Source organism: Limulus polyphemus, unplaced genomic scaffold (genome assembly GCF_000517525.1).
Source record: "Limulus polyphemus unplaced genomic scaffold, Limulus_polyphemus-2.1.2 Scaffold2181, whole genome shotgun sequence".
NCBI classification, from domain to species: domain Eukaryota; kingdom Metazoa; phylum Arthropoda; class Merostomata; order Xiphosura; family Limulidae; genus Limulus; species Limulus polyphemus.
This window is the reverse complement of record NW_013667791.1, coordinates 64,757-79,925: the sequence shown is the minus strand read 5'-3', so window position 1 is coordinate 79,925 and position 15,169 is coordinate 64,757. Positions and strand designations below refer to the sequence as shown.

At 33.5% G+C, this 15,169-nt stretch overlaps 1 protein-coding gene across 1 annotated transcript in view; it reads right to left on the bottom strand.

Moving 5' to 3' along the window:
- Window positions 1-14,805, bottom strand: part of LOC106466185 (RNA-binding protein NOB1-like) — a 29,141-nt gene extending 14,336 nt beyond the window's left edge. Inside the window, exons 1-3 of the mRNA XM_013926428.2 lie at window positions 14,557-14,805; window positions 10,456-10,588; window positions 685-821 (exon numbers count right to left, since the gene is read on the bottom strand). Of these exons, the coding sequence (XP_013781882.1) occupies window positions 685-821; window positions 10,456-10,588; window positions 14,557-14,673 (387 nt within the window). The 5' untranslated portion in view covers window positions 14,674-14,805. The remainder of the gene's footprint in view (window positions 1-684; window positions 822-10,455; window positions 10,589-14,556) is intronic.
- Between the last annotated feature and the right edge of the window lie 364 nt (window positions 14,806-15,169).

The window sequence follows — 15,169 nt, the reverse complement described above, 5'->3', positions numbered from 1 at the left end:
TATGACAATTTTCAAGTGAAGAGAAGTATTTTTAATTTTAACATGAAAATCACTTTGCACTTGGAGCAGTTAACACTCTGGTTCCATATGTTCACGGAGAAATTTTCAGCAAAATTACTTCATTAAAAATTCTGATTTTTTCGTTTACAAAAGACTTAATGCTTACTGAAAGCTTGCAAAATTTTGTGAAGGTACATAAAACATATAAAAAGTTATAATATGGCAACTGTAAAGGTCAATCTGGGGTCATAAACTTAGACAAATTGACCAAGCCTGTAGCAAGAGTGTTAAATGATTATTTTTTTATACCATGTAAAAATAATGGCTATTAACGAAGATCAGCAAATAGAAGAATATTAATGAAAGTAACTAGAAAGTCTTTTATAATGTGACAACTGGCTAGGAGAACAGCTAAAGGTAAATTAATGTATTTGAAAAGTAACTTTTCATTTGCAATATTGTTGTGATTCATTACAATGTAAACTTATATAACTGTTAACTTCAAGTTATCTTAATTAAATAAATTCCATGGAATAGTCAAGAATGTTACATTTTAAACAAAAAATATATATTTGACATAAAATGTAGGTTTGTGTAGATTAATCTCTGATTTTGGTTTAAAATGTAATGAGATACATAAAAATAATGACTATTAGAGTTATAAACTGGAATGTAATTTCTTACCATTGTGGTGTAAGGCTCAGTTTTTAGGTGCTCTGTACCTACATGTTCCTTTTCTAAAAGATATGTTAGAGCTAGGACTCTCAAGTCTACAGCAGAGAGTGTTGGATAGTCTCCAGACTTTTTGGCAAAATCACTAACTAAAATGAATGAACAAAACATACATTCTTAAATGTCAAACTCTATATATCTACACAAATATTAGTTTTAAAAGATGTAGATGATCAATTCTTAATATCAAAGCCACAAATTTTGTTAAACTTACATAACACTACTGATTTAAAATTTTAGAGAGGATAAATTTCATTCTATAGATCAGTGGTTAGGTCAAATTAGAGTAATCTCTTCTATATTAGACTCTTTAGTTTAGGAAAGACATTGAACTGTTGGAAATGTTTTAGAAGAGGACTACTAGGATAATACCAAGGATGAAAAGACTGACATACAAGGACAGATTAAAACCTCTGAAATGGTTTTCTCTAGAAAAATTAATAATTAAAAGAAATCTGATTGAGGCATTTAATATTCTTAAGGGAACTGATAGTGTTGACACATTATCTTGTTTCATATTTAATGGTGAGAATGGTAGGACTAAAGGAGACAAAACATAAATATAAATTATGGAAGGTACGAGTTATTTTCAGCTAAAACACTATTTTTCTAAGGCAGTGGTTGGCCTTTGACATGGATTGTCTTCAGATTTGGTGATTGCAGTAATTTAAGCAAGTTTAAGGGAATGTTTCATAAGTATTTGATTGAAAAGGGTCGGCTTTGAATTTCTGTTTTCTATTGTGGGTGGGATGGCCTAGATGGACCAAAAGGTAAACTGTTGTCCTTAAAATTTATTTTACATTTACATTACTTGCATATAGAATTTGAATTAAATTTGCTAGTTATTTATGAACTAAGAATTAAAAATTAAAGTTTCCTCTTATAAAAGAAAATGTATTCAAAAACCTGTAAATATCAAACTTCACTACAAATACACCATAAGAACTTAAAAAGTAAAAAGTAAAATTCTAGTATGTAACTAAACCATCAAAATATTGATTTTTATGTAAACATTACTAAACATATTAAATTACTTAAATTTGCTGATGATATTAGTCTTAGGTGTTGCTACTACAATACAGTATTTGTATTATTTAGCAAGTTGGATGAATAAATAAGAGATGGCTTTTAACTATAATAAATGGAAGTTAATGCACGTAAATCATTAGAATTGTCAGAATAATTTTAATGGAAACAACCTCAACAATATTATCAAATAAAAGAATCTTGGAGTTCTAGCTGATCAGTCTCTCAAGTCATCCAAGCAGTGTGCTGTTGTTACGTTAAAATGTAGTACAAAATACTGCAAAGATTTCCTTACCTGAAAATGTTTTTCCAATAGATAATCTTTCAGCACACAGTAATTATTCCACATGCATATGATATTTTGTGCTATGAGCTATCTTCTACATAAGATGTTTTAAAGTGAACTATGCTAGTGCATGATGTAATCACCATGCAAGAATAACACTCCACTAATAGGAGGGTGACACTTCCTTGATGTACAATAGATTCCTATAGGCACTTGTGCTCAAAGTTAAGTTCATCTTAGACAAGGTAAAAATAATACACACTGGTAGTGGCAGAAAGGGTAGGAAGATGTGCAAAAAGATAATAATCTATTGTAAGTACATTTTCAGGTAAGTAAAATGTTATTAACTTCTGAAACAATATCCTTAGTTCTTTGCATACAGTAGCTAGTATCTCATATTTATATGGTGGAGGGGCCAGTGCAATTGTGAAAATTCTAGATAAGCTTCCTTCAAAGCAGACACTTGAAGGGGATAGCTCACGCATGGAGTGCGGTACCATATAGTTGGGGCTTACTAGAGGGGTAGCACTCGTGGGAGACTGCACCTACCTCATGCAGGGTATACTCTTCACTCAGATAGAAGTATGAAATGAGGAAGGCAAAACGAGCCATGTATCACAGGAATGGATGGAAAAAAAACATGATCGAATGAGCATTTGCAAACAACATGTAGGATGACTAGGGCAATGGTCAGATCATATGGTATATATTCTGTTTTTTAATTTACCCACCGTATATACAGAAATGGGGACTAAGTCCCTTACTTTTGCATAAAGAGAACATCTTGCCTCATCCAGCTGGCCAAACCACTAGGAAATTGGCATATTATGTAACAGGGGTGAACTGTACTACATTGACATCAACACCCATTCCCTACATCTCACTGCAATGTGCTGCCCACTCTGACTCTTTCTGGAGGGATTGCACAAGTGGTATAAAACCCTACAAGCTGACCACCCCAGCAGCTAGGAACTAGTAATGGCAAGCATTTTCCCATGCTCCACTCGATCTCTAGGTAGGGGAGGAGGGAGAGAAAGCTCTGTTTGGGAGACACAGGAGAGTTTCCAGGACCCAATTGAACCTAATCACCACAAAGGTCTTTTACTGAAGAAAGTGCAATGGGTAACTATGAAACCTAATTTGAAAAGCCAGCATACACAAGCAAGGAAGTGGGCAGACACTCCCCTGGTGCTAGCTTTTTCCATGTTACTTCAAGGAAGGTACAGTTTATAATGGACAATGAACGATGTGTATATACCACCTTAGTGGCCTTGCAGAAAACCTTTACTTAATAGTGAGCATGTTTTGAGCCAGGGTGAATGGGTTTAATGCTTTCTGTTACCCCTGAGTCAATTAGGATTTTAGGAAGTAAGTATACCCTATGAGGCAAGACCTGCCACTGGATTTATTCCAAGAAGCGAATTGTATAAGAGCAGAAACAAGTAACTAAATAAAAAAAACAAAACACCTATCAAAGATGGTAAGTAAACTGGAGGAAAACAAAACTGATAAATGGTGAAGGAAATCGGAGACAAAGGTGTTGATCATGGTCTACCTTATACCCTAGAGGATCTTGTCCAAGGGTTGTTGAAAGTGCAAAGCCAGAGTGAGTCAAGTGGCTGATTTGATGTGATGAGCCACGATATACCCTGCAAGCATCTCCATCCAGAAAGAAAATTATGATCTGGACAAGTTGAAGAATGCATTTGGTAAGCATAAAGGATGAGAGAAGAAAACTGGTCCTATGACAAGAATAAATGACTGAGAAAACCCCAAAATGGAGCTGTATGTACCAAGTAATATTTGACCCCTCGAACTGAATACAAAAGATGATCAGGATCAGTAGAGTCACAGAGAGCCAAAAAAATGGAAGTGAAAGAATGATCTTCCTCCTCAGCCATCCATATCTTAGAAAGAAATGAGCTGTCAGGAAACTAGATGAACGAAGATCTGTGAAACAAAGTATGGTAGGTTTCCAATATATAAAGATCAGATCTGCAATGGCCACAAGCAAGAAAGAGAAGGAACTAGGTTTTGAGAGGGAAATGGTATAATATGCAAGTGGTCAATGAGTCAAACAAAGAATGAGTAAAGATGTGTAGAACCACATTAAGGTTCCAGATGGTCAAAGGAATCAGATAAAGGGAATGATGAATGAGAAAGTACTGAAACAAGGTGGAAAGAACAGGGGAACATAGGAATATGGCAAAACAGTTGAAATATAGTTGATAAGACCACCCAATAGCCTCCTATGGTAGAAACTGACAATTCTCTATTGAACACTAACATTAACAGGCTGAGAGAGTAAAAGTCCATCAAGAATAAGATAAAAGAAGGGCTACAGTTGGAGAAACCTGACCAACAAGAATGGGACTGAACAAATTCCATACGTGAAGACAAAAGAATGACATCCTCAAGTCAAAAAAAAAGAGACATGCAAGATTGTAGCAAGAGTGACGAGGAATGAGGAAGAGGTGCCATAGATGTCAGTTGGTGAGCAGGAGAAAATAAAGACTGAGCTGACTGGGGGCTAACAACAGAACCAGGCATGGTGTGTCACTGATCAAAGTCAAGACATGTGGGTGAAGGCAAAAAGGAGGGTACACATATAGAAAGAGATGAGATTAGTCTTGGCTGAAGGAATTCACAGCCAGAGCAGCTAGGTGAGGTACTGAGAACCAGAAGAGGGGAAGTTTGGAGTTTAGAATGGCAATAGCATCAATCTTTGGTGTGTCCAACTGGGAATAATCCAATGAAGAACATGAGAATGAACTGACCACACCACAGAAAGAATCTTATCCAAATGAGAGAGGTGATCCTTCATCAAGTTCAAAGCCTCCAGGACATGACAGGCAGTTAGACAAAGCTGTTTTGAATGCATCCAAATCAGAAAGTCAAACATTCAGAAGTCCCACCTTGATGACTGATATGGGAAATGACTGCAAAAAGTGGTTCATAACCAAATGAACCACAAGTCAAGGTAGGTAATAGGAACATGCTTGATAGGCAGTCAAGAATTCCAGAACATTGATGTGGAAAGCATGCTTTACATAAGAACAAACCTCTAAAGCCACGGAGTTGTCCAGAGACGCACCTAAACCCATAAAAGAAACATCAGTGAAGAGATGAAGAACTGAGCATACAGGCAGCAGTGGAATGCCGACTATAGTGTGGGCATGATCCAGCCACCAAAACAGATCTTTGAGAAGAGAAGGCAGCAGCATCCTAAAAGAGGAAAGAGGATCATGGGAGATATTCCACTAGCTGCTCAAAGTCCATTGATGAAGCCTTATGTGAGCTCAGTCTAAAGGTATAAGGTGTTTGAAAGATGCAAAGGTCCTCAAAAGTTCCTCACACAGGAAATATAGGAGAGGTAAGAGTCAAGGTGAATAAGACAATCTTTGTCTCACAAATGAATAGAAAAGGCAGAGCTTGACTGAGTCTGGAACTGAAGAAGACAACGAGATGAACCAAGTATTGGGTCGGAGTGAGGAACAACTTCAAAGGTTTAACCAGCCAACCCAGATAAGCATCTTCTTGGAGGAGAGATGACAGAGCCAAGAAAGAAGCTTCCCAAGTAGAGGTGAGATGTAGCAATGGAAACGAAGTTCAAAACCATGGACTTGTTGAGCAATCGTTTTCATAACTTGATTGAATACATAAGAAGCTGAAGTCAAGAGCTTAAAACTGGTACACTTGATCCTGATGGACATATCAAAGAAAATGTCAAGAGAAATGGACCAACAGAAAGAAATATATCCCTCTATTTTGAACTGAGGAACCATAAGATAGTGGTTGAAAGAAGAAAGGTTGATGATGGAATACTAGTTCCCTGTCTTTTTGATGACAACAAAAAGATAGCAATAAAACCCAGAAGAGAGACAAATGACCCTCTCAATGACGGTCTTGTCCAAAAGATCCAATATCACAACTTTGAGTTGCAAAAGGTGCTGAGGATTTCTAGGAGAAGGAAAAAGAACAGAAAGAATGAAGAGATGAGAAGTGAAGAGAAAAGCTGGGTTTAAGAACTTGAAAAACCCACCAGTTGGCTGCAAATGGGGTCCACAAGGCTGTAAACAGAAAAAGACATGCTTCAATAGGGCCTGAACCAACAACGTACAAAGGAAGGTATTCACCATCATATCATGTGATGGCCAACTCAAAGGGAGGGTGGACATTGAGAAGATGTACAGGGATGATAAACTAGAAAAGAGAGAGAGGTGAGTGGTTCATAGTATCAAGAAATGGGCATTCATTCATGAGGTTGGGAGTGATGAAAAACCAAGAGGAGAGGAAGGACTGGTATCAAGCAGCCTTGACTCTGGTCTCCAAGGTGTTAGAAACAATCCTGAAGACTTCAGGGTGAAGAAATGGAGCCATATAGAGTCACAGAAGTAAGAATGGGGAAGATGGCCAAGGTACTGAAAAGCACCGACTCTAGGTTTGGAGAAAAACTATCAATATCACATTAAGGGCTTCAGAGATGATGGGTAATGAATGAGATAAGTAAGAAAAAGGCAATGACACAAAAACTGAGTACTAAAGAGTTAACTCTTTTCACAGAGAGTTGATCGAATCGACGGGGTTCGTAACTATTTTGTACTCCTTAGCTTCCATACTATAACTTTTAATATAGTATGTGTATCTTCATAAAATTTGGTAGACTTTTGTATACAAAAAATTTTAAGTAAGTATTTTTAATTAAGATTTGTCTATGAGTGATTATATCAAGTAGTTTTGTTTACTAGTCTGAGTGTAAAGTAATTTTTGTGTTAAGTATAAAAATATTTTTATTCATGTAAAAGTTTTCAAATTTCATTTGTGAAATTTCTAAAACCTCCTAAATAATTATAAAACATTATTTTTCAGTAAACCTTTATATTTTATCTGTTATTTTCGCTAGCCTAACTCTAACCTCATAACCACATACAAAAAAATAAATACATCTAAATTACCTTTTTTTTTCTAGAATGACCTCAAACTGTAACTACATTTCTTTTTATTTAAATTTTATTGATTTAATGTCCTTTGATCTTTGGCAAACATGGAGCTCATGTTATCCTACCAAATTACATGCACATGGATTACTAGCGAGCTGCTTGTAAGCTTACCTTGTGAACATTTTTATTATTATTATTATTTATTTCACCTAACCTCACTTTAACTAACCTAAAAAATGTCTAATTTTTAAATTTTAGCTACTTTTATAATAATAGATAAAGAATACACATGAAAAACAAGCAATAAAGTACTTGCTTCTGTCTTTTTTTTTTGCTGTTGGCTTTTCAGTGACAGTTAACTCTACTTTTTCTTATACTAATGGTACTACTGCACTAAATAATTTTTTATTTAATTAAATAATGCACCTGAGGACACCAAATAATAACACACAAAAAACAGACAATGCCTTATTACTATCACAATTTTTCTGGTTTTCTAACTATGCGACAAAAGATGTTAAAAATTCAGCTAAGCTTGTTGATGTATTTCACATGAGAATTGTCTGATAAATGTAAAGAGAGGCCTAGTGAAAACCCAGGAGGTGGAAAAAGCCAATTAAAATTTCCATCCTCATGGTCAGACCAGGATCAGAAAGAGGGAGACACACTTAGAATGCAGGGACAGGGAGATGAAAGTATTAGCATACCCATGACACACTGAAAAACAGCAGTAATGTTCTCCACAGCCAATAAGCCTAAAGCGTCCACAGACATTGGAGGGGCAGTGTAATCAACCTTACTAGAACTTCAGGAGGAGGTAGTAGTCACCATCACTTGAGAATTCATTGTTATTAAAGTAATTCTCATTAAAATATGTCTTAGGTTAGAGATGGCTCAAGGCTAGTGGCAAGTGCAAAATAGCAAAGGCAGACATGTGCAAAGAATAGCTATTGCATGCACAAAGGTAAAGATATTGTTTCATAAGATCAACCTTCATAGACCCTTAACATTCTTGTCAAAATCAAACTACATTCCAATAACTTATTTACAGTTTAAAATTTCCAATGAGGCAAATAGCTGTAGTGTAAGATTGTACCATCACCATTAAAAAATAATTACACACAAGTTTGAAATTTAAGAATGAAATAATCTTTAAAAGATCATTTGAAAAAATATTAGAAATGTATCTATTGAATATCCAATCCATTTATCAACCTGATATGTACAACTCAACAAAACACAACTTATTTGTATTGAAAGCTATTCCCTTTCAAAATCAATCTTTCAAAAAAATTCAGTATCATCTAGAAATACAGCAGAATGCAAAAAAGTCCTCAATACACAAAACCTTACATACACATAGACAAAATACTTTGATACACAAAAAAAACAGGTGGAACTTTAAAAAAGACCACTAGTCTTCAACATAGATCATTTTACATAAGGTGCAGGAACACAAGTGTTGTCACAACACAGTGAAATAAAAAATAACTTAACAAGAGGCTAATTATTTCTCAACATAATGTGCATGAAATAGAAAAGAATACATGGAACTTGACAAGAGACCAATTAATCCTGAGCATAGATCATCTTAACCCTCTCGCCACGAGAATCCTTTACCATGCGTGTCACAAGGTTTATTAGAGACACATTCAAAATTTAAACTACTTTTTTTGTTTATGTTATACCAAGTAGTATAGCATAAAATTGTAGCTAATAATCCATATTTTAATGGTATAAAAGTTTTAAGTTCTTAATTTTATAAAGCAATATAAAGAAAACATCCTGAATTTCCCCTAGTGTGAAAAATGTGACATTTTTTCTCTAGGCATCCCCTTTTCTCTATTTTATTCACCAAGCATCCAATAAGTATGAAATTTAACAAAAATTAATCACTATAATATTTTCATCGCTCTGCCAAAGCATAATTTTTCTAGCCTTCAATCTTGTTTGGTTACAGAGCCATCAAATAGAAACATCAGACCCCCTCTTGTCATACCCACCTGTCACATCATCTCTTTCAAGATTTGTTAATAGTTCTCTCCTACCCTTAATACTATATTACTTATGACCAATAGAAAGCCAAGGTTTTCATCTATCAAATGATGTATTATATTACGTTGTTTTCTGTACAGAGAATTGTCAATTTCTCTTTCAGTACAAGCTTCATTCACACAGGAAACATATCGACTAGCTTGAATGAACTTTTAATAGTTCTTGTCGCACAGTTAGAAAGCCAGAAAAATTGTGATAGTTATGAGACACTGTCTGCTTTTTGCATGTTATTATTTAATGTTCTTTGGTGCATTATTTAATTAAATAAAAATAATTTTGTGCACTATTATCATTAGTATAAAAAAACTTAGGGTTAAGTGTCATCAACAGCCGATAGCAAAAGAAAAAAAAGAAGATCCAGGTAAGTACTTTTATTTCTTGTTTTTCATGTATATTCTTTATTTATTATTATAAAAGTAACTAAAATGTAAGAATAGGAATCTCTTTAGGCTAGTTATGGTTAGATTATGTAAAATATATAATAATAATTATATAATAATAAATGTTCATGAGGCATGCATGCGAGCTGCTCAGAGTAGCTCATGGAAAATGTAATTTGAAAGCATAATGTGAGTTCCCCAAATAATTTACAACTTATAATGGTGAGAATAGTAATTAGACACAGTTCAAAGGGCAATAAAACAATAAAGTTTATGTATAAATAGATGTATACTGTTACATGTTTAAAGCTACTTATTATAAACAAATGTAGTTTCATGTTACAATTTGAAGTCATTCTAGAAAAAAAAAGGGTAATTCAGATTGATTTTGATTTCTTTGGACAGTTAAAAGGTTGGTGTAGAGTTGTATAAAGTTAGGGTAGAGAAAATAATAGATAAAGTATAAAGATTTACTGAAGAAAAATGTTTGAAACATATTTAGGAGATTTTTGAGATGAAGAAAAGTATTTTGAATCTTGAAAATCACTTTGTACTCAGACTGTTAAAAAACACACAAAAACTTCATATATTCACAAACAAATCTTTTTTTTGGTTTATCAAAAATACTTCACTAAAAAAATCTGAGTTTTTGTATGTAAAAGACTTGTAATGTTTACTGAAAGTCTAACAAGTTTTGCGAAGATACATATACTACATTAAAAGCTAGTAGTATCAAAATTATAACAACTTTAAATAAGAACAAAGTGGTCGATCAATTCACCCAAGCCTCTGTAGAGAAAGTTAAACAATGTACAGGAACATAAATTTTGTTAAAACACAGCAAAATAAAGAACAGGTATAGCTTGACAAGAAAACAAAGAATAGGTGAAATCTGACTAGTGGCCTGTATAGGTAAAACATAAACCTCAACTTGAACATACTAAAAATCTTCAATAAAGCATTTAGTTATGAGGAAAATAAAGATCTAACAAGTTCATGAAAAAGAATTTTTGATAAAAGCTAACTGGTACATTACCAAGTTTGATGAGCTCTGATGGTGGTTCTCTAAAACAAAGTTCAACTGGTAAAGAATGAAGTCTCTCTTTAGTGTGTTTATCTTTTATTTCTCCAAGTACTTCAGGTAGTGTGTATAGCTTCTCACCAAGTTCCTGTAAAGACATAAAGACGGCTAAAAATATTTACAATTTTCCATTAAGTTATTTCAAAATGTACTTTAGAAACAAACTGTTATTCAGAAAGTTTCATGTATATCTATCATATACCTACAGCTTAAATACACTCACTGTACAGTTACACATATTCTGCTCTATGTTACACACATACATATATTTATGTATATCATAACAGTAGTAAACTCAAATCCACATATTTGAAGGTTAGCCTACATCAATCAACAGAAACAATATTTTTGTTCATAATCCATCAATATATTTATGAAGTTATGATAACAAAAGTTATTAGTTACATTTTTAACCATATTTATTACTAACTATTGCTAATTAAGTTTTACTATAAACTAGTAGTGTTATGGTTTTATCATATCCATGGATTTTAAAAGTATTATTAGCCCCAAGTAAGTGTGATTAATTCTCCCAATGGAATAGAACTGATGATATTTCATTTAACCATAATATAATTATAGCTGAAAGAAAAATTATTACATATAAAACATCAACCCCCAGAACTCTTAGCTCTTGGTTTCTTACTAAAATTAACATGGTACCTTTGAAATAATTTGACACTGAAAGCCCTGGGTTAAGTCTCAGATCACACACTGAGCTAAGATTGTTGAGTATCAGGAAGGATTTCATTCAAGAAAACAGAGAAAAGCAAACATACATATTTTCAAATCAAATTCAGTAATATTGTTGGGTTTTTTTTAACCACAATTAAGTTTTAATCGCATTAAAGTTAAGGTGATCCCATAATTATACTTCCAGTAGAAAACTATGCATTCCATCATTGAACCACTGCCCTTTTGAACTGGGACATTCCAGCTCCTCAAAATCCCTATAAACACCAATGAGAGAGGAGGTTGCCTAAAAGACATTTCAGGTAAAAGTCATGGGTGGAAGGTGCGATACAGCCACCACTGAAATAACTACTTACCACCTGATCTCAGATTTCTACATGTGGAATAAACATCTTGTGCTACTGGAATCTGTAGAAATCAGCCTAGACAGAAAATGTTGAGATTGGGCATAATATGAGACAGAAACAGCTTGTCAGCACCATGGCAGCCAGTCACCTGTCATCAGAGCCACAAATGGGTCCTACACCACAAATAACAGAAAAAGCTGATTAAGTATTCATCATCTAGTAAAGGAACAACATTCTGCATAAGGCTGGTGGAGTTTTCAAGCTTCCCACAAGTAGCACAAGGATGGAGCTGCAAGTCATAAAGCAAGCTCTCTTCTGGATTGCTGAAAGCAATAAACTGCATACAGACAGTGCCACTACAGAATATTTGCAAATGACTCACAGGTATTTCTACATAAAATTCAAAGTGGTTGGTCCACAAATGGATGACAGAAATCAGCATTTTACAAATTTGGGTAAAGCTGAATGAGGAAGCATATAAGGCTGCAGGAAAAGTCCTTATATCAAATCAAAAACAATTTTAATGGCAGCTGCAATAGTTAGGAGAAAGTGGCAACTATGGAAGGTTTTCATCAACATTTAGGAAGAATATGTCTGTTTGAAATAAAGTACCATAGGGTGTGTGTATATCTAGCAAAACTAAAGATGGCAAGTAAGTATGCTGGTAGAAGGCCAATAATAACATCAGTAAAGGAGCTCTCCTCTGCCTCCTGCAAGACTGCTGATCTCCACAATGGTTCAGCACTTGTCAGTGTAACCAATGGTATTGTCACCCAGTACTTAAATCAACCACTGTTAATTCAGGGGCTGAAAATATCAATGAACACATGCAGATCCACTACCTTCTGAATAAAATTTTTACAGGTTTAAAAGACAAAATACAGGATCCATGTGAAATAAATGGATTATAGTTTGAATAAATAATACCGAACAAGAAATGCTCTAAAACAAAAGTAAAACACTAAAAGTATGCACAACTTTAAAAATCATTTGAAATTTAATGCTCATAAATTTTGTTGTCTTGACAGTTCATCCAAGACTATGTGGTATGGCATGAATAATCTATTAATATTGATTTACATTACAGTTTCAAGGGCCTTACTTGGTTCACACTGCACCAAGCACTGCAGCGCTAATACTGAGTAATCATGAACCACAAAAGTAATTCATAATAAGGATTGCAAGAACTTTCACAAAACCTTAAAAAATGTTTGAGCAAAGAAGTACATTAAACAGTAAAGATTCAGTTTAAACAACACTTTAAACCTTTAAACAAAAAAGCTTGCATGTTAGACTTACAAGGAAAAGAAAGTCTGCTGCAAACAGCTCATTTGCAATTCTTATTATTTTATACTCTTGTCAGCCTGCAACAAAAACAGTTTAGTATATTGCACCCAAACCTTTTGTAGAATAATAAATAAAGTACTGCTGAGATCATAGGGGTATTGAAAACTTGAACTGTTTCTTCTATATTTCACATAAGCTAAAAAACACACAATTCTAGTGTAAACGATGTTATCATTACCCTTTGAAGTTAGCTTTTTAACAAATATCTGGTGTTCCTTATAAAAAGCTTAAGTACAGAGTAAAACAGGAATTACCAGCCAATAATATATGAACATTAGATAACTGTAACATGTAGATACTCAATGCTTAGTACACTATACAATCAGTGTTTTTAGGGAGCAATCCATACATTATGTATGAAGTGAAGGAGTAAAAAAAAAATCAATACGTAGCTGCAGCTTAAGATTTTACATTTGGAGCTAATGTGATCAAATAGTGAATAGCTACAGTAAATTATCATGAACTGTTTATTAATACGAAGTGGCTATTGACAACAATAAGACAATGAAAATAAAAACTATGATAATGCTACTGACATTAAAAACAGTATATTAAACTACAGGTTACAAAGTCTCAGTCCCAAGCACCTCACAACAATAGTGCCATGTGAGCCCCAATAAATCAGTGCTTTGGAAATGTAATAATACATCATCACATAACATTTTTACCATAGCTAATGACCTACATTTATTATAACTGCGTGATATCAGTTAATACATCTATAACCATAGTGCACACAACACACACTGTAGTATGTATATTCAAACTGTAACAAATCAGTTAACTCATTTGAGTTCTTTCTACATGCCCGTTTGTGATTATTGTCTAGCTGTTTAAGATGTGAAATGGGAGAGAGTCTCTCTTTTTAAGGTGATCTAGAATAGATTCAAAATCACCAAAATAAGACAGTCCCAATGCACATCTGTCAATATTTTTCCCTGCTACTAGTATCAATTAGCTAATGATCACTAACATCATCCATTTTATGACAAATTATGTTAACTACTGATGTCCGTGTCACTAGCTTTTCTGTAGCAATTATTGCCACCAATGGCTTGAAATAGTACGTTACTGGCTTTTATATCCACCTTTCTATCAGTGACAATAACAATGGCCTTACTAATATTATCATTACAATGTATAAATTTAGCTACCAGTACCATATCAAGTAATCCTCTGCCAATAGTTGAGCATAAATAAAGCTAGATAAATAAAAATCTGGGAACTTAAAAACCCTGCAAAATAGAGATAATAAAATAACTAACCATACAAAGCTGGATATATTGTAGCCATTATTTACCCAAACTACAAATCCCAACTTATAAGTTATATTAGTATTTTGACTCAACTAAATGTAATTCTATTTCTGGGTAACACCAACAGCATGGACCCAAAACATGGGTTTGTAATTGGAGTAAACAATGTTTACAGTATATCCAGCCTTGTTTCGTTACTTTCTTACTATTCCCATTTACAGGTTTTGAAATTGCCAATTTTTTATTTACTTTGTAGTAATACTTTTGTAACGTTCCATTGTTAGGCCTAGATCACTACCACGTTATTTAAATTAGGCTTAGCATCGTTACATCTATCTCTTAAGGTAATATAACATAAATTTACAAAAACTGCGAATATTCATACATAATATTTTTCTCCCAGTTAAACTTACATGCAAAGAAGCATTCTTAATAAAAGGGCCAGAATCAACAACTAAATGAGCAACTTTTTTCTTAATTTCTTTTGGTTGGGAGAAAACATCAACATTCACCATCTTCATCGTCGACATCTTAATGAAGGCCCGATCTCCCTTCTTCAATTCTTATGTTATTATTCACAATGATCAAAGTCACACAACGATAATATAAAGAATAAAAAAACAATACCCTGATAACACAAAAAGTTTTATTTTTAGATCAATACAATTATATTTTGAGATATTTAAATGTAACTTTGAAAGTTTTGATGTGCTATTGAAATATGCTCTCAATTTATACATTCAGATTTGCAACACACCCTCGCGGAAATTAAGTGGAAATATTAATATTAACTAAAGTGTTAGATAAGATTTAAGTTACTCCAATGTTAAAAATCGTGATATTTAAACAATTACAACAGGTAAAATGCTCAAGTCAGCACTATGCATTTGAAAAATACTTTTTTAGAATAAAATAAAGATGTGTGAGAACAATTTAAGGAGGTTTAAGTGATGGCTTGATAGATATTTAAATAATAAAAGCTGGCTTTCAGTGTTATATTTTTGATTTTAAAGTTTAGTTTATAGG